The 25,955-nt window shown below is 37.9% G+C and overlaps 1 protein-coding gene across 6 annotated transcripts in view; it reads right to left on the reverse strand.

Moving 5' to 3' along the window:
• ST6GALNAC3 (ST6 N-acetylgalactosaminide alpha-2,6-sialyltransferase 3) overlaps positions 1–25,955 on the reverse strand; it is a 532,681-nt gene that overhangs the window by 173,673 nt on the left and 333,053 nt on the right. The window contains exon 4 of one of the 6 annotated variants that reach the window (XM_047725383.1): positions 23,253–23,274. The exons of the other annotated variants lie outside the window; for them this stretch is intronic. Within the exon in view, the coding sequence (XP_047581339.1) occupies positions 23,268–23,274 (7 nt within the window). The 3' untranslated portion in view covers positions 23,253–23,267. Of the gene's footprint in view, positions 1–23,252; positions 23,275–25,955 lie in introns of those variants that run through there. 6 annotated transcript variants of the gene reach the window in all.

A 25,955-nucleotide genomic window follows, 5' to 3' on the forward strand; every position in this document is an offset into this window, starting at 1 on the left:
CTTACTTTCAATGCCTTTGTGTTTTTTACTCAGGCTGTTACCTCTGCCGGGGAAATCTTTTCATCTTTGTTCCTAAAAATCCAGAATATCCTCTGTAAAACAAATCTTATGTAGATTCTACTGAGTACACACTTGGTGCCAAGGATAGTTGTAAGTAATTACAAGCACTACAGATTAGTTCAGCATCCACTAAGTCCTATGAGGGGGTATTATTATCATCACTACAGAAGAGAAAAGTGAGGCACACAGAGGTTAAGTATTGTTTCCAGAGTCATATTGCTGGTAAGCAGATGCTACTTCTGATCAATCAGAATTAATTCTGTCCTCTTTTCTATCGCAGGATTTTGTTTATATGACCATTTCGGTGCTTGCTGGAGTTTGGTGTGTTATAAGCTCCTTTTCTTATTTACCTTTGAATACTCAGTCACTATACTTTACATTTAATTAGCACTTAACGGAAGGTTGCTAACTGCATGAATCCTGAGAAGGAAAATACAGCTACATTCTGTATAGATTTTCCTAACATCATGTATGCTATCGTGTCTTTATTTGGTTGCAAAAATAGGTTTAGTGTTAACTGAATAGAAAATAAAAGTGGGCAGACAAGAGAACATAAAAGAGTTGCAGAGATGGTATACTTTTGTAAAAGTACACGCTTCAACCTACAGCAATAACCAAATGCCTTACACACTCCTAAATTCTGAAGAGTTACTGAAGCATAGAAGGAGAAATTGAAAACATAAAGCATAGCTTTTCAAAGCCCCAAACCTTTTTAAACAAACTTCCTTTTTTCATTTGTAAACATTAGGTTTTATTTTCAGCTATACATACTAGGGAGAGTTAAGAGTCTCTTGAAACAGCATAGTTTGGTTCTGACAGTAACTCTTCCACAAGGACTCTTTATTACCATTTCTCCAGGACTCACTTTTCCCCTTAGCTGTTACAGAAAAACCAATGATAGATGACATCTCATGCTCTCCCTTGGACATCACTTACCTGGACCAATAGTTTAGGTGAAGAGTTACCAGGGGAGGATTCCTACAGCAGAGTTACTACGTCACTATGCAAAACCTTCAGATGTTTCCAAAGCCAAGATCTTGGTATCCACTTCAGCCTTCAAGAAAGGTATATAACAAGGAACAAGGAACATCTGGGTCCTTATTTCAAAGAAGAAAAAGTGAACTGTGGAATTCGGCTCCTTATACCACTACTTTTCTGATTTCCAAGTTAAAAGTCATTGAGCACGGTATTACAGACAAAAAGATAATAAAATTGCCCATTGCTCTCAAGAAAGCTCACATTCTAGGTGGTCAGGAAGACATTTACTCAAATAACTATTCCATTCTATAATCTGGCCATAAGTTTGAGAGCCCAGAGGAAAGAAGGAACCACCCTGTGTAGACATGGGCATAGCAGGGAGGATTGGTGGAGGAGGTCCCAATTTTGTGCCTCAAGGAAGCACCAGATTTAGCCTGGTAGACAGGTATGGAGGAGGTAAGGTGGAAACTGAAATTATAGATAGAATAAAATGCAATAATGAGCTTAAAGGCAACAAGAGAAGCTTAAAATATTGCATTGTAAGAGCATGGGGTGTTTAATGAAATAAAAGGAGGAAAGAAAGAGGAAGTGAGAATAAAAAGATTCTGTCCTACTGCATAGAGGGAAGGCAGAATGAATCTCATGCAAAAAAAAAAAAAAAGGAGAAAATCAGAAATCTATAGGAATTAAATGCAATTAAATGACTTAGGAAGTTAGAATATGTTGTTTTGAAAGCACTACATTTAATGAAGTCTGGACTACTTAAGGAAAATCATATGGCCTTCCTAACTGGACCACAAGTCATCAGTATTTGAAAAATTAAGATCAAGGTTTGGTTCAGAAATTTAGAAGATAAAATACTTTGGGCAAAATAAGTTTAGATTAGGCCTTTGTCACACCTCAAATATTCAGGTTCATTTTATTTTAACACCAGGTTTTGTTGTTGTTGTTGTTGTTGTTGTTTTTTCAAAATAAATGTTTATTGAGAACCTATTATTTATTAAGTAAATTCTTAGAACTGATTTTAAGAGATTAAGAAAACACAAAAATGAAAAAAATTTCCAAATGAAACTAAATAATCAATCTTATTATTCCTGTGAAATTTTATGTATTTTTCTGAAATAAGTAATTCAGTAAGTTTAAAAAGAAACTTAATTGGACACTAAGAATAAACCAAGGAAATATTGACTAGAGAATAAATTCACCTTAGAAAGCAGAAAAGCACATCTGATTGTGAGAACAATCAGACAAAAGAAAATCTTACTGAATTGGGTTGTTGGAAGGCAATTATGTCAAACCTAACAGAGCTAATCAAATGGGGAGTCCTGTACTTCAGAGAAAGGGTTATGAGTCAGCATCTTGAGAACCCAAGGAAATTGGACCCCCCCCCCCCCAAAAAAAATCAACCTCCAAGGACAGGTCCTCTCTCCTCTTAGGTGGGGCTTTTGCTTTCTCATTCACACTGATTTTATAAAATATGTTTCCTTTGATTTTATAAAATATGTTTCCTTTGAGGATGTGAACACTTAAGGAAAAAAGGGGATCAAGAAAAAGCTTCTGTTCATTTTGTGTTATTCTATTGGTATGAGTGCATGAAGTCACAGGGGATTATGGGTAAAAAGGAGCTGTAAGAATCCTGTGTGACAAGAGTAAGATTAGGTCGACCAGATGCACAGCAACTTTTCTGGTCAGAATGAGGATCCACTTCCCTCATGCCATCTGGATTGAGGACTGGAGATAAAAATCTCTAGAATATGTAATGGTTCAGTTCCTAAAAATGATGATACCATAATCAATAGTTGTTTCCATTTTTAAAATGGGGACAGTTTTTAAAATTAAAAAAGAAATCCTCCATATGTTATATATCATCTTAGACAGAAATAAATTTTGACTGGATGTAACATCTCTGTCTCAATCCCCTTATCTCTGTGTGTGTACGTGTGTGTGTGTGTGTGTGTGTGTGTGTGTAGGGGGAGTAATATTTTTCTTCATGAAATTATTGCAAGGATTAAATGAAATCATGTAAGGAAAATAATTGCTACTACTGATGTACTATATGTTGGCTAATTGGATTTAAATTTAAAAAAAAAGAAGAAAAGAATTGGCATGGGGTCAGGTGAAAACCAAGGGTTTGTTAAATTATTTTTTTAAAAAAGAAGAAAAAGAAGTCCTCACATTTATATACCCACTATATTTTTGGTTAAGAGTTTATTTCCAATATTTAATGTATTAAATAATGGCTGATATACTACAATCGGGTCAAAGAAATATTGACCCTGATTTCTTAGGAGTTACACAGTCGTCAGTAAATGAAAACATTGTAGCAGGATACTTCAATACTAAGACTTGCGAATTCCTTCTAAAACAAAACAACATCCCTCTAGACTTAAATTCACAACCCATAGCCTTAATGACCAACCGTTTCCCAAATGTGATATTCTGATGGACTTCCCGATCCTTCAGGAATTACTGCCATACTCAATCAGTTATCCTTTAATCTAGCCTAGAAATCAGTCTCATTTGATTATTAGTAGTCGGAGCTTAAGTGAGTTTAGAAAATTGCATATTGACACAGAAGATGCATGCATCTGGCAGCCGAACACTCTAATGCAAAGGCACTGGCTTGCACACTTCATTCAAAGGAGTTTTTTAAATGAACATAGTGATTTTGGTTTTCACTCCACGTGAGGAGCTTTAGAAGAGGATGAGCAGAAGGCAATAGGTCTATTTTCTATTGATTTTCTCTATGATTTGTAGATATTTCATCATCAACTAAAAATAATTTACCAATACAAACCATGAATCCATCAAAATTAATATAATCTTGAAATTACACTGGAATACTGACCTGAATCCTATGGAAACTACTTTTGCAGGAAGGAAAAAAGAACATTAATTTTAGGAGAATTATAGTTGTCTTTTTAGATTTGACCGGACAATAGAATCCAAGGAGAGTATCATACAGTGCAATGCAGTTCACATTTCTAGATTTATTAAATTATTTACCCAGCATTGAGGACAATCCTATCTATGATCTATCATTCAAACATGGGAATGTCAAATCTCTAACTGTCTTTAACCTTTGCTCTAGCAACTGAATAAGAATGTTCCTTATTTCTGAAAGAAGAGATACTAGATTTTTCTCTCCATTTGCTATATGCATATATTTTAAAAATTTGTCCTCTATAATATGTATATATTTAATCACTTGTTTTCCCCACATATAAGTTAATAAAGATAACATTTATAATATCTTTAATTTTAGATATATTCTCAGATTGCCTTTAGATTCGTCTTCTTGATATTTTCAATCAACTTTTTGGCACATTTTTAAAAAAAAGATTTTATTTATTCATTTGACAGAGAGAGATCACAAGTAGGCAGAGAAGCAGGCAGAGTAAGTGGGGGGAAGCAGGCTCACCACTGAGCAGAGAGCCCAATGTGGGGCTCGATCCCAGGACCCTGAGATCATGACCTGAGCTGAAGGCAGAGGCTTAACCCACTGAGCCACCCAGGTGCCCCTGGCACATATTTTTAATATCCCTAACCTATATACTTTTTGAATATTGAATACATGAATTATTAACTCAACTTTAGAGATAAGGAGAATGAGATATTGAAAAACTAAGTGGCTAAGAGTACTGAATATGAATTACTGAAATATAAAATAGCAATAAAAAGTTATCTTCCAGTGACAGCTCATAATATGCAACTATACCCATATATCAGTTCATTGTAGTCAATTCAATACAAAGACAATTCTGTTCATTTGACAATAAAAAAGGGTTTAATAGAACTTTAACGTCTCTTTGTACTGTATCCTGTAAATAGCTACCTCATCTAAAATTCTTTTTTATAATCTTGCTTTGCACTTATTTGTGAACATGGCCACATCCCTCAACAAAAGAAGTACTTTCAGAGAATTTCTGTTGCTCATTGTTGCAGAGCTTTTAGCACATAGTGGGGATAGTAGATGTTCAATAAACGCTTGGTGTAAAAATAAATGAAATGCTGATTTGTCATACTATGTGAGTTGATTCCTTAGGAGAGAAATCTGCATTTAGTGGACAGCCAAATAGAGCAAAGTATTTAGAACAGGACACTTCATAGTCCTGGAATCCCATGCCTATGTTCACATGTATACAATGAGTGACAACAGTTTTACTGGCATGTATGAAGGGCTCTGCTCTCTGGCCAAAGTTCATTACCTCCATCTCGGACTCCTACCACCTTGTCTGGGTGACCTGCCATGGTTTGCTCTTTGAGTTCGTTATCTCTGAGGAGTGAGCAAATAGCAACACACTTGTCATCAACTTAAATGAGCATCCAGTCATCAATAAGAGCAATCAAAAACAGTGTTAAACTAAATAAGTGAATGAATAAATAGATTAAAAAAATTTAAAAAACTTCTGAATCACTGCATGACATTGTTGAATGAACAAGACTCATCACATCTCACCGTTATCAGGTATCATCAGTAGCTTTTAAAAAATAATTGCCATATTGGACAAAGGTTCCTAGATTTCATAAGGTAGTCAGTGCCATTTCCTTGCAATTCTTATACTTAGGAACAACTGGCAGCAAGAGCCTGGCCTTGGGGATTCAATAGAAGTGACCCATGACTTGCGGTCTTATAGGCAGCTGCTAACCATAGGCTCCTTTCTACAATCCCCATGGACTACTGTCCATCTCCAGCTCAGCCAGCCATTTTGTCACGCTTGGTGGTGAAGACAGACAAGGAAAAGGAGGTTTGATGGAGAGCTAGAAGCAAGACCCGAAGCCGAGCACTCATTAAGATATTTTTCTTTGCCAAATGGAAATGGTTTTATTGCTTTTTCTTTCTTACTATAAATATTTGCACATATGTGCCATGAAACAATTTCAGAAAATATAGAATGCTATAATGAAGGAAACAGAAATCACACGCAACCCCACCACCCACTCTGCTCTCTATCCTTTTGGTCTTTAAAACACATTTCACATCCACATTATAAAACATGACAGAAAGGAAAACCTGGAATTAGAGTGAGGATAAAATCTCTCTCTCATACAGTGAAAGAAAAAAGAATTTCAGGAAAAATCAAATCAAAACAAGAACAAAACCTAACAAGCGTTAGCAGCCATCCAGAAGATACGCAGGACACAGAAAGCTTTCAAAAGGAAGAAGAAAAGATAGTGATCAAACCAGCCTGTCTCAAAAAACCATGGCACTGAAAAGCATCAGTGGCAGAAGCAAGAGCTCTCTGGCAGAACAAAGAGGTGCAGAGAGAACAGAGTGAGCAGGTACCAGGAGGAGAGAGAAAAGAACGAGCAAAGAGGGAGAAGGCAGCAGGAATGGTCACAGGAGGAAAAGCAACATAAGAATGAAGATGTCCCCTACCCCTTATTTTACCCTGGAAGACCACCTCTGTATATCTGTGGACGGCTCTATTTCTTTGTTTTATTTTTGTTAAACAATCAAAATAGTTTAAGGTGGTACAGATTAAAGGAAAGACTCCTAGTTATAGTTAAATCCCTAACTCAAAAAAAGGGGGGGGGAATCACTCAGCATTATAAAAGATTAAAAAAAAATTAATGAAGGCAACTTAGCTACGTATTTCAGCCAGAATTTTTTCAGCGTATAAAATGAGCCACTCTAAAAGGAAGTCAGCTTCTTATCCTAGTCCCATGTCTTATTTTATTGGCGGCTCTTTCTGTGGAGACGAGAGCCCAGCATGCAAGAGCTTTCTGGGAAAACACTGTTCTGATAGAGAAGGGTGTGGGTCTGCGTGTGTGTGTGTGTGTGTGTGTGTGTGTGTGTGAGAGAGAGAGAGAGAGAGAGAGAAGGAGAGAGACAGAGAGGGACAGAGAGACACAGAGAATCACAGACACAGACACGGACACGGACAGAGGGAAAGGGGAGAATCTGTGATGTATTGGTCACTCTTGAGTTGGAGAGTGACAAAGAGATTAGGTAGATTTGTCTTGAAATTTTTTTTTCACCAAAATAATAATGTTCATTTTCTTTGGATCGATTTAGTTGCTGATTAAAACTACAAAAATCATATAATCTTTTTTTTTTTTTTTAAGAGTATAAGTCAAAACCCTACCTCTAAATGTGATGGTATTAGGAGGTGGGATTTTTTTTTTTAAATTTCTTTATTTATTTGACAGAGAGAGAAATCACAAGTAGGCAGAGAGGCAGGCAGAGAGAGAAGGGGAAGCAGGCTCGCCACCAAGCAGAGAGCCCGATGTGGGGCTCGATCCGAGGACCCTGGGATCATGACCTGAGCCGAAGGCAGAGGCTTTAACCCACTGAGCCACCCAGGTGCCCCGCAAAAATCATATAATCTTAATGTTCATCCATTTTAGAGTGCAGGAAACAAAGCCTGGAGATTGTAGGAAGTGACCTGACCAAGGTTTGCCTGTAACAAAGTTGAGGCAAGCATACTCCTTGTTCATTGCTTTTACATCTGGGGTTTGCTAAGTGTCATTTGCTACAGAGGACCCGGCACAAGTTAAGTTAGGGACTCTTCTAAAATGGGAGATTGAGAGAGCTGCCAGGGCTAGGATGCTAATCCCTGCCCGTCTGTCTTCTCTCGTAAACTCTCAGCTAGAAGGATACTTCCCCAAGGAGAAGGCCTTTGAATTCACGGCAGAGGGGACTGTGCTTAATTCTACCAAGAGATCTGACAAGACTCCTATAAGAAGGAGGCTCAGAAAACATTAGTTCTAAGTATGAAGTTAGCTCCAGGCTGATTCCCGTACCTGCAAGAAGGCTTTTGAGTATCATCTCCATGTGCTTACAAAATTGACATTCTCATTAACAAATATTTGTTGAGGACCTTATATACACCTAGTACTCTGCACAGAGAAATGTAAGACAGCCTTGAGAGGCTTCCAAACTCGCCGGTCCCATTGGGCAGCCAGAACCATACATAAAGGATAAGAAAGAGCCAAAGCAGCCTGTCCAGAGTGCATGATCCAGGGCTGGCAAAATAAATGCCTGAGGAATTCATAGGGAAGAGAGACAACTAGGGCTGTTAGAGACAGGTGCACGAAAGAGCTGACTCTTGAGCTATGCCTAAACAGATGTATATGACAAGAATACAAAAGCAGGGGCATTTCAGCTGGGGAGAGAGGGCCAGCAAAGATGCGAAGATCAGAGTGTATTGCGGGATAATGGCGATCATTTGGTTGAGCTCGGGAGTATCTGTAAAAACAAGCTGGTGATAAGTTGGAGAGAGGGTAGGACAAAGTCCTCAGGACAAACATGCCAGATGAAAGACGCTATAGGCAATGAGGATAGGTGAAGGAAATACCAACATGATTCAGTACGATTACTCTGCTGGAAGTACAATATGTGGATCAAAAGGCAAAAGATGGGAAATAGAATAGATGGAGAAAATTTTAATAGTCTAGACAGGAGATGATGAGAGTCTTAAAATAAAAATAAAGCATACGGTCATATAATCAATACTATGATGCAAGAAGCCAAGGATTTATTACCATAATCGGAATTTGGTTTGGAAAAATGAGCCAAGTTTTTAAGACCTGGACTACGTTTCAGGAAGAAAATACCTAATAGCTAATCTAGCTTGATAGAACAATGGTTAGAAGTGATATCAGAGATTGAGATAACATGTAACAATGATGGTTGACACTAGGCAGCTGAATGAGTCCTCTGGAATGAACACTTACTCAGTGCTTAACAAACAAAGGGAACAGAGAAAGAAAAAAGAAAGGCCAGCTTTGTAGCTTCTTGGGACTACCATAGCAACAGACTGGTCTGCCAACTTCTACCTGAACTTACTTCCATAGTCTAGGCCTCCTAATGATCCAAGACTGATGACAGTGGCCAAAGGTCTGGAAGGAACCCACAGCCCAGCATTCTGAAAGTAAAACTGGAACAGTGGGAAGCTCTGGGGACTCAGCCAACGCCTCCTATCTCAAAAATCCATTCAGGAGAACATGCTGATCACTTACTCAGGGTCCCATGCTGTTTTCAACATGACATGTATAAGAACTTTTTTTTAAAGAAGGAAAAATAAAAGTCTCAATGATTACCCAAATACATAATAAAATGTCAGTGAAGGAAAATTGATACTGAGCTTGGAATTGTTCTCTTGATATTGTACTATGGCTGTAAAATAAAGCATAATCACTGTTATTTACTAATGCTTACCATGTGCCAGGCCCTGGCTAAATGTTAAATGTTATAAATTTATAAATTAAATGTGTAAATAAATGTTAATTCTGACAAAAGTGCAGAAGGCAGATATTATTACTTTCACCTTTTTTTTTTTTTAAAGGTTTTATTTATTTGTGAGAGCAATAGCAAGCATGGGCAGTGGGGGCCCGAGAGCAGAGGCAGAGGGAGCAGTAGACTCCCGACTGAGCAGGGAGTCCAATACAGGGCTCGAACCCAGGACCCCGGGATCACGACCTTAGCCGAAGGCAGATGCTTAACCGAATGAGTCACCCAGGCGCCCCACTTTTACCTTAACTTTACACACAAGAGAAGTGAAGCACATAGAGTTGCTGTGGAACGCGCAAATAGAACACAGGATAATCTACAACAAGGCATTGACACATCAGAGCCCATCCAGCATTATCACCCCAATATGGGTGAATGTCCTCTGACTTGAGATTTTAGTATAACTCATTTGTTGTAGACAAAACATAAATTAATCAAGCACAGACACACACAAATTTGTGGAAGGAGAAAGGCTCATGGGTATTTTAACTACATGAATGACACAACCCAAGAAACCTTTTTATAAAGCTACCCTTGGTAAGAACTCCCATGTCCAGTTGATTTAACAAAAAGGCACCAAGTTCCGGTTTCTAGTAGGACTGATGGTTACATTTCAAAACTCACAATAGTGATGGACCTCAGCTTCACTAATGTCTCCACATACACTGTTTCAAGCAAAATATAGTCCATTTACAAGAAGTGCAGAAATATTGTTAAACTTAATTAGATGTAATTGTCACACTTTCATTAGCTATTAACATTATGTAAAGATAAACTAATGCATAATGAGTTCTTTCATTGTCACATAATTATAATTTTAATGATTACATTATGACCATTATAATACAGCACATATTTTCAATTTTCCCATTAGTGGGCAATTATTTATAAGGTTTTCTATTACAATCTGTCCATAGAGACTCAGTTATTAATGCCTTCATTTTCCTAGAATGATGACCACAGTGTTCAAATCAATATGATGGCCACAGGGAGAACTGCAAAGCAACATGGAAAGAACAACAAAACTACAACCATGAAGTCAGCTCATTCAACACATGCCTCAGGATATTTCGAGAAGAAGAAAAATAATATATTAATATTCTTATGAGAAGCTCTAGTTTATAAGGTTTTCTCGAGTCTATTTCCCCCTCATTTTTTGTGGCCTTAAGTATCTGATCTTTCTTAAGTCGGTTTCCAGGGTATGAAATATTCAATAGCCTAACCTTTGAAAAATGTCTTATGCAGTTTTCACCATTCAGAGAATTAAATTAACAGCCCACAAAGCCATTTCTGGGAAATTTTTTGAATTGCTCAGTCTCAAGGTTGTGTGTCAAGAAGTAAAATGCTGATGAACTGTATGATTCATCCTCAAAGCTGATGAAGAGTGGGAGATATTTCTTAGAACAAAGCAAAGGGTGATGCGAATGGACAATGGTTATGACAACAGTGATTATGAGTCCTGCAAACTAAAAACAGCAGCAACAATGATAGTAACATCTAACAAAGTTTTCATTTTTAACCACTAATCGCAGAGAGATCACAGAGCCCCTTGATACTCTTTTGGTGAAGTCTGACATTATCTGGTGGACATGGAGAGGTGTCCAGGAGTAAGAAAAAAGAGATTTAGAAATGTAGCATAGAAAACACCTGGCCTTAGCTAGTTGTGTTCCTTGGCCTTGAGGCCTCATCACAAGCCCCTCAGGGCTTCCCTGTAGCCCTCTGTGTCTCCCCCTCACTGCCTAAGGGTTGCCCCCTTATGACTGAATCCTGGGCACCTTGCAGTCTACAAGGTTCATGGAAGAAATTAATGAACTAGTTAGACTGAAACCCAAAACTTCAAAGCAGTTCACAGCTTATTATATAACTTGATGGTAAAACAGAACAGATTTGAACATGGCCCAGTATACCTCCCTGAGAAAAACTGTTGGTCAAAGTGTTCAACAAATATGTATTCAGATCATTCAGTGATAAGATCTGAATATTTTCTTTCCATTCAATGGAGGAGACTCAAGAATCCTGGCACATGATAGGTGACTTATCCTCAAACATTGGTAATATGTAAGACACACCTGAGGAACTGACTAAAAGGCAGAAACCAGAGATTATTAAGCTATAGGGCTGAGGAGCTGTTTTTATCAAGACATCCCAGAAGATTCTAAAACAGGTGGTCCACTGAATACAATCGAGAAACACTGCTGTAGCTGGTGCTCAATGCAATGGTCAGGAAGACACATGGACTAGTAAACATGTCACTAGTATAGGATTCAGAAGACCCTTCTGGTTGAAGCTCCACTACAACAATAGGAGTGACCTGGAGAAAGTCCTAAGATCTAGACTTATGTTTCCCACCCATGAGATGCATGTTGGGCTCATTGTGGAATTTTCTTACTGTGATCTCTGTACAAGGGTACTGTGAAGTTGGCAAGAGAGATTTTTGGCCCATGTATAAAATTCTGAAGTGTCAAACAGATATCCAATTCATTTAGATATCCAATTCAAAGTCTTTTTGACACATCCACTTTTCTGGTTTCTGGCTGGAACTCTATCACCTCTGGTTACCAGAATTCCTGAAGACAGTTACATTTATTTCAGATTTATGTAGATGGAAAAAATGTAGTTCTTTCATGGATCCCATTTTTCAAAGCATAAAGCCTGCAGGGGTAAAACTGCACAAAGAAGTATTGGTATGAAAATGTTGGGACCGAGCAGGATAGAGATTTCTAAGTCCCAGTCCAACCCTAAAAGTTCTTGACCAATGTCGCTTCTTAAATTAAGAAACTAACAATTCCAAACAGACTCATGCCATCCATCCAGCAACTGGGGGAGTGAACGTCACCCATGGGCCAGGTGCTACGTGACAGGGCAGATACAGCACTGGGTCATATGCCATCCTGCTCTCCCCAGGCCTACAGTCAGATGGCGGGGGAAGATGGACAAGAACAAACCCATGTGTCAGGACATGATAAGTGACAGAAAGGGCAATGAAGTTAGGCAAGCAGGTTGTGGGGAGGGGGGCACACTGAAGGTGCTGTCAAAGAAGGGATCTCTGATAAGGCAACATTTGAAACAAGACCTAAAGACAATGAGGGATAAAAATCGCAGAGGTCTCTGGGAGGACTCCAAGATGTACTGAGTTACTGAATACATGCTTTTCAAAAGAGGAAGATGATTCATCCTCTATATTATCATAAGCCTTGCTTTAGCTCATATATTTATGAGCTCATGTTCTGGGCAGACTCCAGGCTTGTAGAAAGCACATGGTCATTATTTCTTACCAGGGTTTGGGGAGGGCACAGGTGAAATCTCTAGCCCACTGATGATCTGACAATGAGGTAAAGCTTGGACCTTGGCACCACCGTGATTTTTGCCACTTCAAGAGCACATCTTGGTTTGCCGCACATCCTTGTGGTCAATGTATTTTTAGTTCACTCCGGGATTTTTTCTGTCTTGGCAGGGTTTCTTGGCGACTTTCATTTCCTACCTACTGACAGCCTGATAAGCATGATTTATAAATATTAAAAATAAGGAGGTGAGACCGGAAGCAAGGAACCTGCCAACACATGCCAGAACCTCTGATGAGTTCCCAATAAAACTAGAGAATATGTTTCAAATATCAGTGTACTCCCCATGTCTAGGGCAAGTCTGACACTTAGTTAGCACCCAGGGAATATGTGCTCAAAGAATGAATGAAATGTTTGTAAAAGACTTGAGCATGTCTGTGCTGCCTATCTCAAACCAAAATAAAAGCTCTGCCTGGATAGAATAGCTTGGTGTGAGCATCGTGGGTGAGGGCGTGTGGGTGTATGTTAGTAAACAGGATGTTTTCAATCCTGTAGAAGAAAGCATGGCAGCTGCTCCCTAAGCTCCTAGTAGAGGAAGCTGCCAGTTTTACATCCTTGAAAGCCCCTATTTGCATAGACCCTTTATAGAAGGCAGACGTTAGAAATGGAAATAGTATATGATCACCAAATCTCACTTGAGCTAGAAAGTTCTGCCCGTGGTTTGTGATTTTTGGAGATGTGTGTGTGCTGACAACAAAATTAACTTCTCCAAAGAACTGAGAATTGCCTACTCTCATCATCCCTCTCACTGTAATTTACATGACTTGACGAAATTAGACTGTTATTTCCATCGGGGTGATCTGCAAAATCATAAAATGATGTGTATTTTGGGAATGCCTAATTAACTCTCCTTAGTTCCACTGAGGTTTCAGCTACTAATATAAGCACACTGCAGATACCATGGAGGTGTTCACATCTAGTTTTAGAAACCATAAAGAGATATTCAAAGGACTTGAAAGAAAAATTTCTTTAGAAATCAGGCGGTAATAAGGATTCAAGTCAAATGGTGAGCCTATGGGAGAAAATCAGATATCCACTGATTTGCCAAAACACGCCTTACAGCAAATAGCAAGAAATACTCTTATAGTTGAAGTCAATATTCATAATCAAAGCAGCAGAATTACATACATATTCACACAAAGTCCACCCCTATTCACAGTTTTTTTCACAAACATTAACTTATATTGATCAAGCTGTTTGTCACAAAAGTTTGCTTTAACATATAATCAGCATCTGATGCGAGAGCCATGCTTCCTAGACAATTGCCAGCACCTTGTGTCATACTTGTAAATAATGGGCTACTCCTATTGAGCACCATCTGCTTAATATAGAAAAATGTTCATCTTAATTAGGAAATTCTTCTTATTATTTAATATTTACTGAGAACCCTCAATGTGCTTGGCAGCAAGAACACCAGAAACACACTCTCTGCCCACCAAGAATCCACCTGCTAAGGAAAATATGATGAACCAGTTACGCAGTCATTTCTGGTTTTAACATATTTTATGTAATTTTTTTCCAGGTGACAAAGTTGCCAACTTTGGAAACCTCTTTGGAAACCTCTTCTCTTCTGATCAAAGGGAATGGTAAACTATCCGATGAGTTATGAATGAAGTTAAGGTAAAAGAGGAGAGAAAGGGCCAATTAATTATAACTGTATAAAAACATAAATGAAATTGCTCCATTGTTGGGAAAAAATAAAACGCACTCCTAAGTAAACACAATGGTATTTGTTAAGGACTGCATAACACATTAAAAATACAGAATAGGCCGTGAACAAGTCACCTTGAAGCAGCAACCCTTTTCTGTTTTGCATTTACATTCAGAGCTCTTGCCCCTCCACAATGATACACATAGGCTGTGGATATTCATTTCATCACAAGGATATTACCATCTTAGTTAAAAAAGACATAAAAATCAAATATCTACAGTCAACTGGAAGAATGAAGACAGACTGGCAACCCCTCCCAAAAATCTTTGACTATATCCTCTTCTCTTTTTCCCACTCTTCACTCAACAGTTTAGGAAAATTTGACATGTTCAGTATTACCATGGTAGAGGGAAGCATTCTTGGGGATAATAAACTGCTCAAATCAGGAGATTGTTACATATATGCCTGTCACAGTGTCTTCGCAAGAATTCTATAATAATAATTTTAATTATCCTTTTAGTGAAAATTATAAATGTTTTCTCCTCTAATAATTTAATGTCTCAGGTATATTATTATTTTTTTTAGATCTTGAATTCTAACTAGTTCTCCACCTTCCAGCATAAGAGGGTCCCTGTTTACCTTGCCAGTATCTCACTAAGTATCTGAAGTTTTGTTTTGTTTTTTAGTATTTTTCTTTAAATCATATGCCTTCCTTACTCTGCTCTCTTCATAAGAAAAACATACAATAAATGAAAAGAATGCAACGATTTGGGTCATGTTACTTTTTTTTTTCCTCCTCAATTTTTATTGTTTTTCACAAATTAGCAATAGCAATTGCCCCCCTTACCTACTTGAAACATAGTTAAGTCATAGAATGGAATATTATCCAGCATCTTAATTTTATGGCTATACTTCCTAGATAACCACCTTACCCAGATAATTTAGGTAAAAGAGAAATGACATATTAGTGGAGGTAAAGCCTCACGTGATGATGGCAGTTGTCAAATAGTGCCGATATGAACTTTAATATAATTTGAAAGAAATCCTTGACAGAGGGATAATGACTAGCTCATATATTGTCAGGGTAATAAATACTTAATGAGCAAAATTATAAAGCAAATAGTAGGCCGAGCATACACCCAAATGTTGATTCTTGACTCAAAGTCAGAGAACAGAATGATTTGTCTCTCTGTCTAGAATGATAAAGCATCCCTTCCTCATAAGCTAATGAGCAGCACCATCTGGCATGATTACAGACGAGCAAGATCTTAAGAAAGTGAAAAATACAACGACAGAGCTGTAGTTGGATTTTTGCAGGAGGTTAAAAAATTCTCACCGTTAAAAATATCATAATAAAAATAACTTTAGGTGTGCGCATAACAATACCCCAACAGTATAAAGATTATAGGACTAAATGTTTTCCAAATAATTGAATATAATTCCTGGTATCTTAGAATCTTTCTCTACCATAGTGGTTCTCAAAGGGTAGTCCTAGACGAACAGCAATAGCATGACCTGGGAATTTGTTAGAAACACACACTCTACGGCCTTGCCCCTGATCCAACAACTCAGAAACTCTCAGGATGGGCCTGGCAATCTGTTTTAACCAGCCCTCCTGGTGATTGGGATGGCAGCCTACGTTTAGGACCCGCCTTTCTACCAAACCAAGTAAGAGTCAAAAGATTGTTGCTCTTTCTGCTATGTAGTAAGAAACTAGCTAATTCAGTCAATTCAATTTAAACAACCAGTCCATATGTTGAAAAATAAAAAATCAGTCAGACCATTCCTGTGACATGATGATCTCCTAGAATAGAGTCATATTCCTACTAACCTTTTGCAGAACAGCAAACTGCCTTACTCCTACTTTCATTGCATAGTTTTTGAGCATATGTATTTTCTTTCTTTTTTTTTTTTTAAGCTACTTTGGTTGACCCCCTGAGACAAGTTTTCCAGGTTTGCCTCAATCCTTTATTTATTTAATTGTTTTTCCATTTTCTTGGTCATTCATTCAGCAAATATTAAATGTGTATTCTAAGCCACACACAATTCTAGGTGGCTGGGATTTATGAGTGACAGAAATAGATCATGATCTCTGGCTTAAGAAACTTTTATCCTAGTGGGGGAGTCAGACAAACAATAAACAATTAAAAAAAACCCATATTATATAGAATGTTAGTGGTAAAATACTGCTATGGGGAAAAAAGAAAGGCAGGATAAGGTAAGGATAAGTGAGAATGCTGTTTATGGGAAGTGGGATTTCAATCCTAAGTGACATTATGTTAGACTTACTGAGTAGGTGACAAGTGAGCCAAGGCTTGAAGGAGATGATGAAGTGAATCATGCAATAGGTGGGGAGAAAGGGTGGTCCAGCAGAAGTTTAAAGTAGAGGCTGAAGGAGGGAGGATGCCTACTATGTCTGAGGTGAAGCTAAGAAGTCTGCGGGACCAGAGAAGTGAGCATGAAGGAAGTTTAATCAATGAAGGTCAGTGAGGCAACAAGGGGCCAGACCATCCTGAAAGTAATGGTAAATCACTGTAAAAACTTGTGTAAAAACAGGAGGCTATACCAGGGTTTCGAGTGGGACAGTGACAAGCTCTGAATTATGTCAAAACACTTTCACTAATTCTCCTCTAAATCAATGTACAAATTCATTAACCATTTATGCTGTGGGTTGGAAGATACTGCTACCATCTTTTCTTTTCTTTTATGTTCATCATGAAATTTTTAGAAAGAATTTTCACTAAGGCAATTCACTTTCTTTGTTATCAAAGAAGAAAATGCTCTGGGGGACAGTATTAGAAGATAAAGTTGGGTACCGAGCAGTTCTCCTTTACTTGGGTCTTTTGTTCTCTGCCTTCTGGGATGGTTGTTGTATTTGCTTCCTAGAGCCTGAGAGTATAACCTGGGGTTTGGGTGCTAGCAACTGTTTTTTCACTAGGCAACTGACAGCTAACAGAATTGAGAGTGAAGTTTCAGAACCTGCTTTGCTGTGGACGTGAAACTAAAATGGAAACCTGTATTTGAGGAATGGCTCTGTCAGTGACTTATTAAAAACCCAGCGCCCAGTCACAAGGTCCCTAGAGAAGGTAACAGATTTGCCAACCTCTGGGTAAAGTAGAGCAAGGGGTGGTCTGTCTGAATAGAACTGTGGAAACTTTTCTATCAAAACACAATCCCAGAACTTGCCTTGTTCGTATCACAGTGACCTCTATATATTGAAGAAAAGTGTTTGGAAATTCACAAGTATTTCAACAAGTGGCAAAGGGACTTGTAAACTTATAATTAAAAAAAAAAACGATCATGTACTACTTTTTTTGCTCATTTGCTCTTCTCTTTATTTATTCATCCATCAAATGTCTACTAGGGAAACAAATACATAAGAACTGATATTCCTTCAAAGAGTTTATGGACAACCTGAAGAGATCAGACATCAATGGCAAAAATTCACGGTAGAGAGTGATGATTTCCATTTTAAAAAAGTCCAAACGCCACTGATTTTCAGAGGAGGAAATAGGAGTTCTAATTAGAGATATTATAAAAGGCTTCATGGAAGAGGTGATATCTGATTTGCTCATAAAGGATGTACTTGTGTGCGTGGTGATGGGGAGAAAGTACGAATTTAGGCAGAGGAACAGTCTCTGCAAAGCCACAGAGTGAAGGCTGTGTTAGTAGTCACCATGTGAGAGGCAAAGAAGGCCTAACCTGGACCAGGGGTAGTGGTGATGACAAAAGAAAGAAAATGACTTATTGCTGAGGTCATTTCAAGGAAACCTGAAATATCCGTGGGCCATTTAACTGAAAGAAGTAGAGCGAAAACAACACATTTGGTATTTTGGTGGCAAACCACGATGGTAAGTTGGAGAATAAAATGGAGATGGGCATTGTCCCTGTCCTTTACAAGTGCGTTGTCAATGAGAGAAGGACAAATAAACACAGTGAGGTCAGATAAATAATTCTTGGAACTGTAATTCCTGGGACTGTACCCCAGGACCCTGGGATCATGACCTGAGCTGAAGGCAGACACTCAACCAACTCCGTCACCCAGGCATCCCAATTCTTATTGAATTCCTAAGACTTAAGATGCAACTTAAGATGGGCCCCATGCTTAATCGGTCAGAAACAAAGCAGTCACAAAACTGGGATTCAACCACAAGCAGATAACCAAGCTATTTGGAAAACAGTTATTCTTCACTTATGCATTCCTCTGGCTCAAGGAAAGATGAGATGTTGTCTTGTCCCTTCAGTCAAAGCCATCTAAAATAGCACAATTTGAAGTATCATTTACAGATTAATAGCACTGGTGTGGCCTGGAAACTTGTTCAAAATGAAAATTCTCAGGCTCCACTCTAGATCACCTGCATCAGCAGGTCACTATATGCACATGAAAGTTCAAAAAGTACTGTGTTAAAAAGAGAAAAGTATTGTATTGATCTAGAGAACCCATTCTTTAGTGAGAAAAAGAGCCAAGGAGGGAAGTCCATTTAGAAGGTCAATAATACCACACCTGATAAAGAACTCTCGTATTTTTGTTTTCAGAGAAGCAAAAAACTCAATTCAGCAGACACTTGTAAAGCCCCTACAATATCTCAGACAGGATTTTTACTTTGAAATGACTGTCTAAGCAATTAAAAATCTAGTAATCCAGATGGATACTGTATAGTATGAAAAGTCTCAAAACAACCAACTTTGTCTTAAGAGTCAAGGCAGGCAACAATTGAGGAAAAAGGAAGGACACTGCTCCTGGTTCATAAGTTTTTTATGGAAGAGTGTAAAACCATTCATAATTTTCTTGATTTTACCCTCAGCTTGAAGAGAGACAGAGATGGTTGAGATTAAAAAACAAAGGAGAGCAGAAATCCAAACTATAGGAGGGAAGTAAACCAGTTTAAGAGACACATCCCTGACTTTAAATAAACAGACAAACCAACAAGGGAAGAAGTTAAAAAATCTTTAAAGCCTTTATAAAGTTTAGAAGTGTAGATATATTCTAAGAGGCTTCTCATTTCAGGCCTATTTGTCTTTGAGTTTCACACCCTTTATAGTGTTCAAAAGCCTTCATATTGAGGGAATGTTCAGCGTTAAGCGTCTGTCGTGACTTTCTTTCTCTACTGTATAATCTGGCTATGCTGTTCTGTCAAGTCATATCCTAAGGCCCAGAAGAACTTATTTCCCCAAATAGATTGGTTGCAAGTCTTGATTTCTACAACTACCAACAGTCAGTACAGCCTTCCTTTGAAAAATATGGTCACTGAATCTTAGCTGCTTCTCTTCTATTAATCCTCAACCAAGCTGTCTTGTCAAGTACATCATAGTTTTCACTCAGTGTGTGTAGGGGTACCCAATGTATGCATTTTAAAGCACAAGGCAGGTTGGTACTGATGGCTTGATAAATCACAAACATCTCTTCCCTTCTCCCATTATTAAAAGAGATTCTTCCCTCTTTTTTATTGAATTTTTAATTTCCAGCCCATGTATACTATAGAAAATGCCTAATGTAGGTCATTGGATGCCACCGTGAATAATGGGAAAAATGAAGTCCCTTGTTTCCCAATGCTTGTTAATATGAAAACAGAGCCCTGGGTGCCTTATTATACTTTTTGACTCAGGAGCCCTATGGATCTGCCCATGACTGCTCTGTGAACTTATTGTTCCTGCCAAATATATCAGCTGGGATGGGAACATTAATTCATTGTCACAGAGGTGTGTCAACATTGCTCTTGAAAAAAATGCTGAGATGCCATATTTGCAAAGACCACCTTCAAAAAGAAAGAAAAAAAAAAACCCAAAAGAAAAATACCGTTTTTAATAATGTGTCCTGCCTTTCCATCCAATAATTTTTCCACTTTGCCTATTTCCTCTTGGTCTAGGATTTCCTGGAGTTATGCCTATATATTCTGAGTTCTAAATAACTAGTGTTGGGGCACCTGGGTGGCTCAGTGGGTTAAAGCCTCTGCCTTCAGCTCAGGTCATGATCTCGGAGTCCTGGGATCGAGCCCCACATCCGGCTATCTGCTCAGCAGGGAGCCTGCTTCCCTTCCTCTCTCTCTGCCTGCCTCTCTGCCTACTTGTGATCTCTCTCTCTGTCAAATAAATAAATAAATAAAAATCTTGAAATAACTAGTGTTTGTTTTCAGAGTCCAGGTAAAATAATAGTGCTAATTTAGGTGAATTAGGCACATTTCAGTGCCTTGTGGCTGACTCTCAGGCTCGTGCAGTGTTTTGTTCTATTTTGGTTTTGTTTTCACCCTTGCCCCTTGCTGCCCTCCTTTTGTTGAGGCAGCTTAGCTGCCTTGTAACCCAACCCAGGCAACTCTCAGAGAGTTCCAAAACTCTCAGGGTGAGGAGGCTTGAAACTTCTTCCCACTCTAGAAACCATGAAGGGTTTGCAGACCGAAGGGATATGAGTCAACTTAATCCTTAAAGCATAAGAAACTTTGAAAATGGCCAAGCTGAAATAGCAAAACCCAGGCTGTACTTAAAAACATGCCAGATGACAAACCTGTCTCCAACAGAAGGCAGTGAGAAATGACGCCTCACTGATTTCTTTTTCTCCCCTTAAGATGGAGGAGGAATGGATGGAGCATGCCGGCAAATATTAAACAGCCATCTTGATATTTATGAATCAGTCTGCCATGTTGGCAGTGTTTTCCAAAAGTGACTTTTGTGCACCCTATTTCCTAAACGATACTTAAAAGAAACTCCCTCCCTTCTCGTCCTCTGCACCTGAGGCAGTAACATCTTGAAACATTGATCTATTTGCTGCTAACTTTCATTAATTTCACCCATCCCTGAAGGCGGAGTCACATTGGTGCCAGCTAATTAAGACCTATTTAAGGCAGCTCAGGGCCCTTTATCAGCCCTAAATTAGCTTTGCGTTTTTAATGGGGATTGTAGCTTTCTCAATTATTACTTAATTAAATAATGTGCTTGCATTTGCCAGTGTATTTCTAAAGTGGGAGGCAAGCTGCCACTGCCCACCTGCCTATAAGGTGAGAAGAATGTCTCACGCTGGGTCCCCGTTGCTTCTCTAGGAGTGCTGTTCACATTCCTTTTGCGTTGGTACATGGCCAGGCACCTAATCACATTCCACGTGCCACTCTCAGCCCTCCATCACCTCTAGGGTATTTCAGTCTTAAGATATATTAATGTAAATGTGTAAATGTCAGCAGGCTCATATTATTTATGCATACCAATCATTCAAAGGGGAAAAGAAAAGATCTATTTTGGTCAGATTCTTTTGAGAATAAGACCTTTAATTCCAAAGGTTTCTGGTTTGTTGAAGGTTGTTTTCCAGAAAAAATATTTGGTTAAGTGAAACTATAAAGGTGACCGCCGCCTCAACAACCTAGAATTCTGGAGAAAACCAGGCCCCAGAGGATGAAGAGAGAAAGGACAAGATGCCTTCTCTTTCTGTTCTCTCAGCCTTTCCCACAAGGTCACTATTTCTAACTGACAAGCCAAATAATTTTAGTTGGTAGCTGATAAGAAAGCCAATTAAATTTCATTTGGTTTGAAAAAGCGTTCCAATATGTTTATGAATTGATCTAAACTCATTCTAGGAAATTTAACATTACATATATTTCTTCTACTGCTTTGTGTTTCCTCAGTGAAGAATATCTTAAGACAAAAATAAAAAGCACTGGAAACAACGAAAAGGTGCACACCTTAAATGGGGAAAGGATGTATACTTCTTTAAAAGGATTTTAACAGTTTGAAGACACAAGCTGAGAGCCAATTTTTTCTTTGAGAAATTCCATGTAGTCATTTTCCTATCATGATTCATTTTAACTACTAGGGACATAATTTTTTTAATTCTATAAATTATACATCATGGTGACATAACCTCTCTATTAAAAACCTAATGATGAAAATGAACACTTACTAAAAATTTCTAGTAAGTTCAGGAAAATCAACCAAAGTAGCTTCACAACAAAAGTCAAGTTAAATGGACGTCCATTTTTCCTTACTCCCTCATGTCAGCAATGGTATATACACTACACATACTCTTATTTACTTAGGAGAAAAAAAAAATGTGTTATGTGTGTGTGTGTATGTATGTATTTACTTTAAGATATATTTATTTATTTGAAAGAGAGCACATGTGCAGGGGGAGAGGCAAAGAGAATCAGGAGAAGGAGAGAGAGAATCCAAAGCAGACTCCTCACTGAGCACAGAGCCCCACTTGGAGATCTCATGACCCTGAGATCATGACCTGAGCTGAAATGAAGAGTCAGTCGTTTAACAAACTGAGCCACCCAGGTGCCCCTGGAGAAAAATATTTAAAACTTTTGTTATGATAAATCCAATACACACTTTGTGAGCATGGACCCACACAAATGCTTGCCATTAAAACATCTTCTTTGGCATAAAACAGTCTTAAAATGCTGACAGTAATAATGTGGTGCGTTCTTACTCTAGGACTGTTGTGTGTAGGCTTTGGGATAAAATAGATGAGGAATTACTTTGGTGTCTCTAGGACCTGTGATTTCCAATATGGCAAAAGGAGAAACACACATAAGATACATGAGTTAAAATTAAAATGCTCCCGGTAGCCCTGAATCTGAATTGGAAATTTTAGTTTGAAGGCATAATGATTTTATCTTTAAACAATACATACAGCATATATTGTTTCTATGTTAGCTATGTCCAATGAAATCACCAAGAAACAAAAACAAGCTTCGTAGCAATAAGCCCAAGATTATGCTCTCTTAAATACTAAAAGGACCAAAATTCTTTGGAGAAATGTCTGGATCCAGGTTTGCATCACAATACATACAAGAAGAGCTGAATCATCCTATAATACCAAGAATCAAAGAAGCTATCCAAAATTACTAGCGGCTTATAGGAGGACTCCAAAACCAATTTGAAGAGAGTCCACTAGCACAAAATAGGACACTTTGAGCATAGAGACATAAGTCTCATGGACTAAATATGTTAATATGTAAATATTAATAATAATAAACTTACTGGTCACTTTTGCAGATATCATGGGACTGATGCCTTAGAACCTGTAAAGAAAAAGGATTGGTACTATCTTCTATCTCTGTTTAAAAAAATGGCTAATGAGGACAAGTTTCTCTTTATAAAGCTTCAACAAATATAAGTGAAAAAAATGATGAAATATCACCATTTTGCAACATCTAATGAATTATTGGATTTAGACAATGATCATTAATGACTGCCAACATAAAAAGAGAAAACTAGACAGTATTCCTGCTGATAGAAGTACCACCTATTGGTCTCAGTAAGAAGCAATATGACCTGAATCTAATAAAGAAAGGCTCAATATAGAAATACCAATGAACAAAAAAACATCATGGGGGGACAAGTAGCAAAAATCAGATTGTAGAATACTCTATTGGACAAGGGACTGTTTTTTTTTTTTTTTTTCAATAATAGACAGCAGGGGAATGATATAGGTTCAGAGAAATACAGAAGACATGTTAATTAATTGTAACGTACAGACCTTAGGCTAATCCTGATTTAAGCAATGTATGTATCTTAACGCTAATCCTAATTCAAGTTAAATTTTAAAAATATTAATAAGATTACTGGAGAAATTTGAAAAACTACATAATGTTATTAAAGAAATATTGCTGGTCTTTATGTAGGACAATGACATTGTATTTCTTTATCTCCTACAGATACATACTGAAATGTTAATGAATGAAATAATATGATGTCTGTCACTTGCTTCAAGAAAGAAAGAAAGTGGGCGCCTGGGTGGCTCAGTGGGTTGAGCCACTGCCTTCGGCTCGGGTCATGATCTCAGGGTCCTGGAATCGAGTACCGCGTCAGGGTCTCTGCTCAGCAGTGAGCCTGCTTCCTTCTCTCTCTCTCTATCTGCCTGCCTCTCCGTCTACTTGTGATCTCTTTCTGTCAAATAAATAAATAAAATCTTAGAAAAAAAAAAGTGTAGGGATATAGATGAAACAATATTGGCCATGAGTTAATAATTATTCAACTTGAGCAGTGAATATACAGAGGTTCATTACACCATTAGTCTCTCTAGTTTATAATTTTGACATTTTCCTTCATAAAAAGTTAAGAAACATTCTTAAATGAAGTTTGGCCAAGAACAACAGATCACTATGGGAAATCCTTAAACAATAAAATTCATATTGCTAAAGTTAGGATACAGATTTAAATCACAGAGCTGATAACAGGTCATTGAGGCCATTTGGTCAACCTTTTGTCATCCAACCAGATTTCACCAAAACCATCCATTCTGTTAATTTCTAAAACACTAGCACGGTTGTCTTTATCAATTTGGTTGCAATACTCCATGTTGCAACCAGACATGAATAGACACAGTGAGGAAAACAGAAGGAAGCATTTAAAAAATCAATTTGCCTCTCCCCTTTTTATTTTGGTAACCTTACCAATTGAATGATATCTGCAAATTAATTTTATCAAGCAAGATTTTTCCCATTATACAAACAGCTTTCCTCATCACAACCAGTAGGAAAATGGAGTCTTCCAAAGCTATTCTCTCCCAATTCTTGCTATACAATCCACACATCTGTGACATTGTACTGTCTCCCTGAAAGCTCACAGCAAAAGCCAACATGATATAAATACAAAGAACCATACGACACGCTGAGCTCTTCTCTGATGCCTCAAATGATTCTAGGGCATATAGTTATGACTGGGGGATACCCTGAAGGCTGACTATGACTAATGAAATACCAAATATATCTAATTAATTGCATTGCTTTGGGCTAATGAGAGACCAGAAATTTCCAAACCCCTTGAGATGGTCAAAGTATTTATATAGAATTGTGCTACATACCCACTCCTTTATCTCTCGTGCCTATCTCTTTGGACAGCTTCTGCTACACTGATTCAAATCTAACCACTCGGATTCTTCTTGTGAACTCTAACAGTGGAAAAGACCAGCATTACAGCAATTCCTGTCTTGCATTACATTAGAAGCTGTGCATTTTGGGTGCTCAGAAGTAGAAAATGCTATGTTCAGCCTACATTATCAATAGGAGAATCAGGACAGATAAGATTTTAAAATAATTAACAGCATACAAATTATACAAGCACATACCCTAATGTAGTTAAAAATTCAGATTTGATAATATTGAAGAGTGAAAGACGTACATTTTATAGAAATCAGATTGTTAATATTGGAATTACAGCCAATGCTCAATTTATCCATGGTATGACATGAATAAGTACAATTCACACACAACTTAAAACTTTTGCAATTGGCTTCAATAATTTCCTTCAACAATTATTTATTAGAACTAGAAATACAAACTAATAATTCTACTTCTCTTCCATATACTGGTTATCTTTCTAAAAGGAAAGAAAAAATGGTAGCCAGTGGAGTCAGATGGGAGAATGAGGGGGGATTGGTTAGAGGGAGCAGAGAGAGAAAACAGGAGATGTAAGGAGTAGGAGAAAAATAAGGTGAGCAGGCCTCAAGAAAAGGAAATGGGAAGGTGGTTTACAGAAGACTACAGGAAAAAAAAAATAAAAACAGATGTAATGAAAAATGCAAACTGGTTTGTGGGATAATTGAGTGAATGGTATTTATTCCTCATTTCTCTTCAAGAAACCACTGTTAATGACTTTCAGTAATGCCTCATTTCAATATGGTATTCTGCTGAACGTACCAACATATCTGCTAGATATCAGGTATGGTGCTCACGATCATACGGTCTATTTGCATGCGAGA

This window comes from Lutra lutra, chromosome 4 (genome assembly GCF_902655055.1).
Source record: "Lutra lutra chromosome 4, mLutLut1.2, whole genome shotgun sequence".
Classification (NCBI taxonomy): Eukaryota; Metazoa; Chordata; class Mammalia; order Carnivora; family Mustelidae; genus Lutra; species Lutra lutra.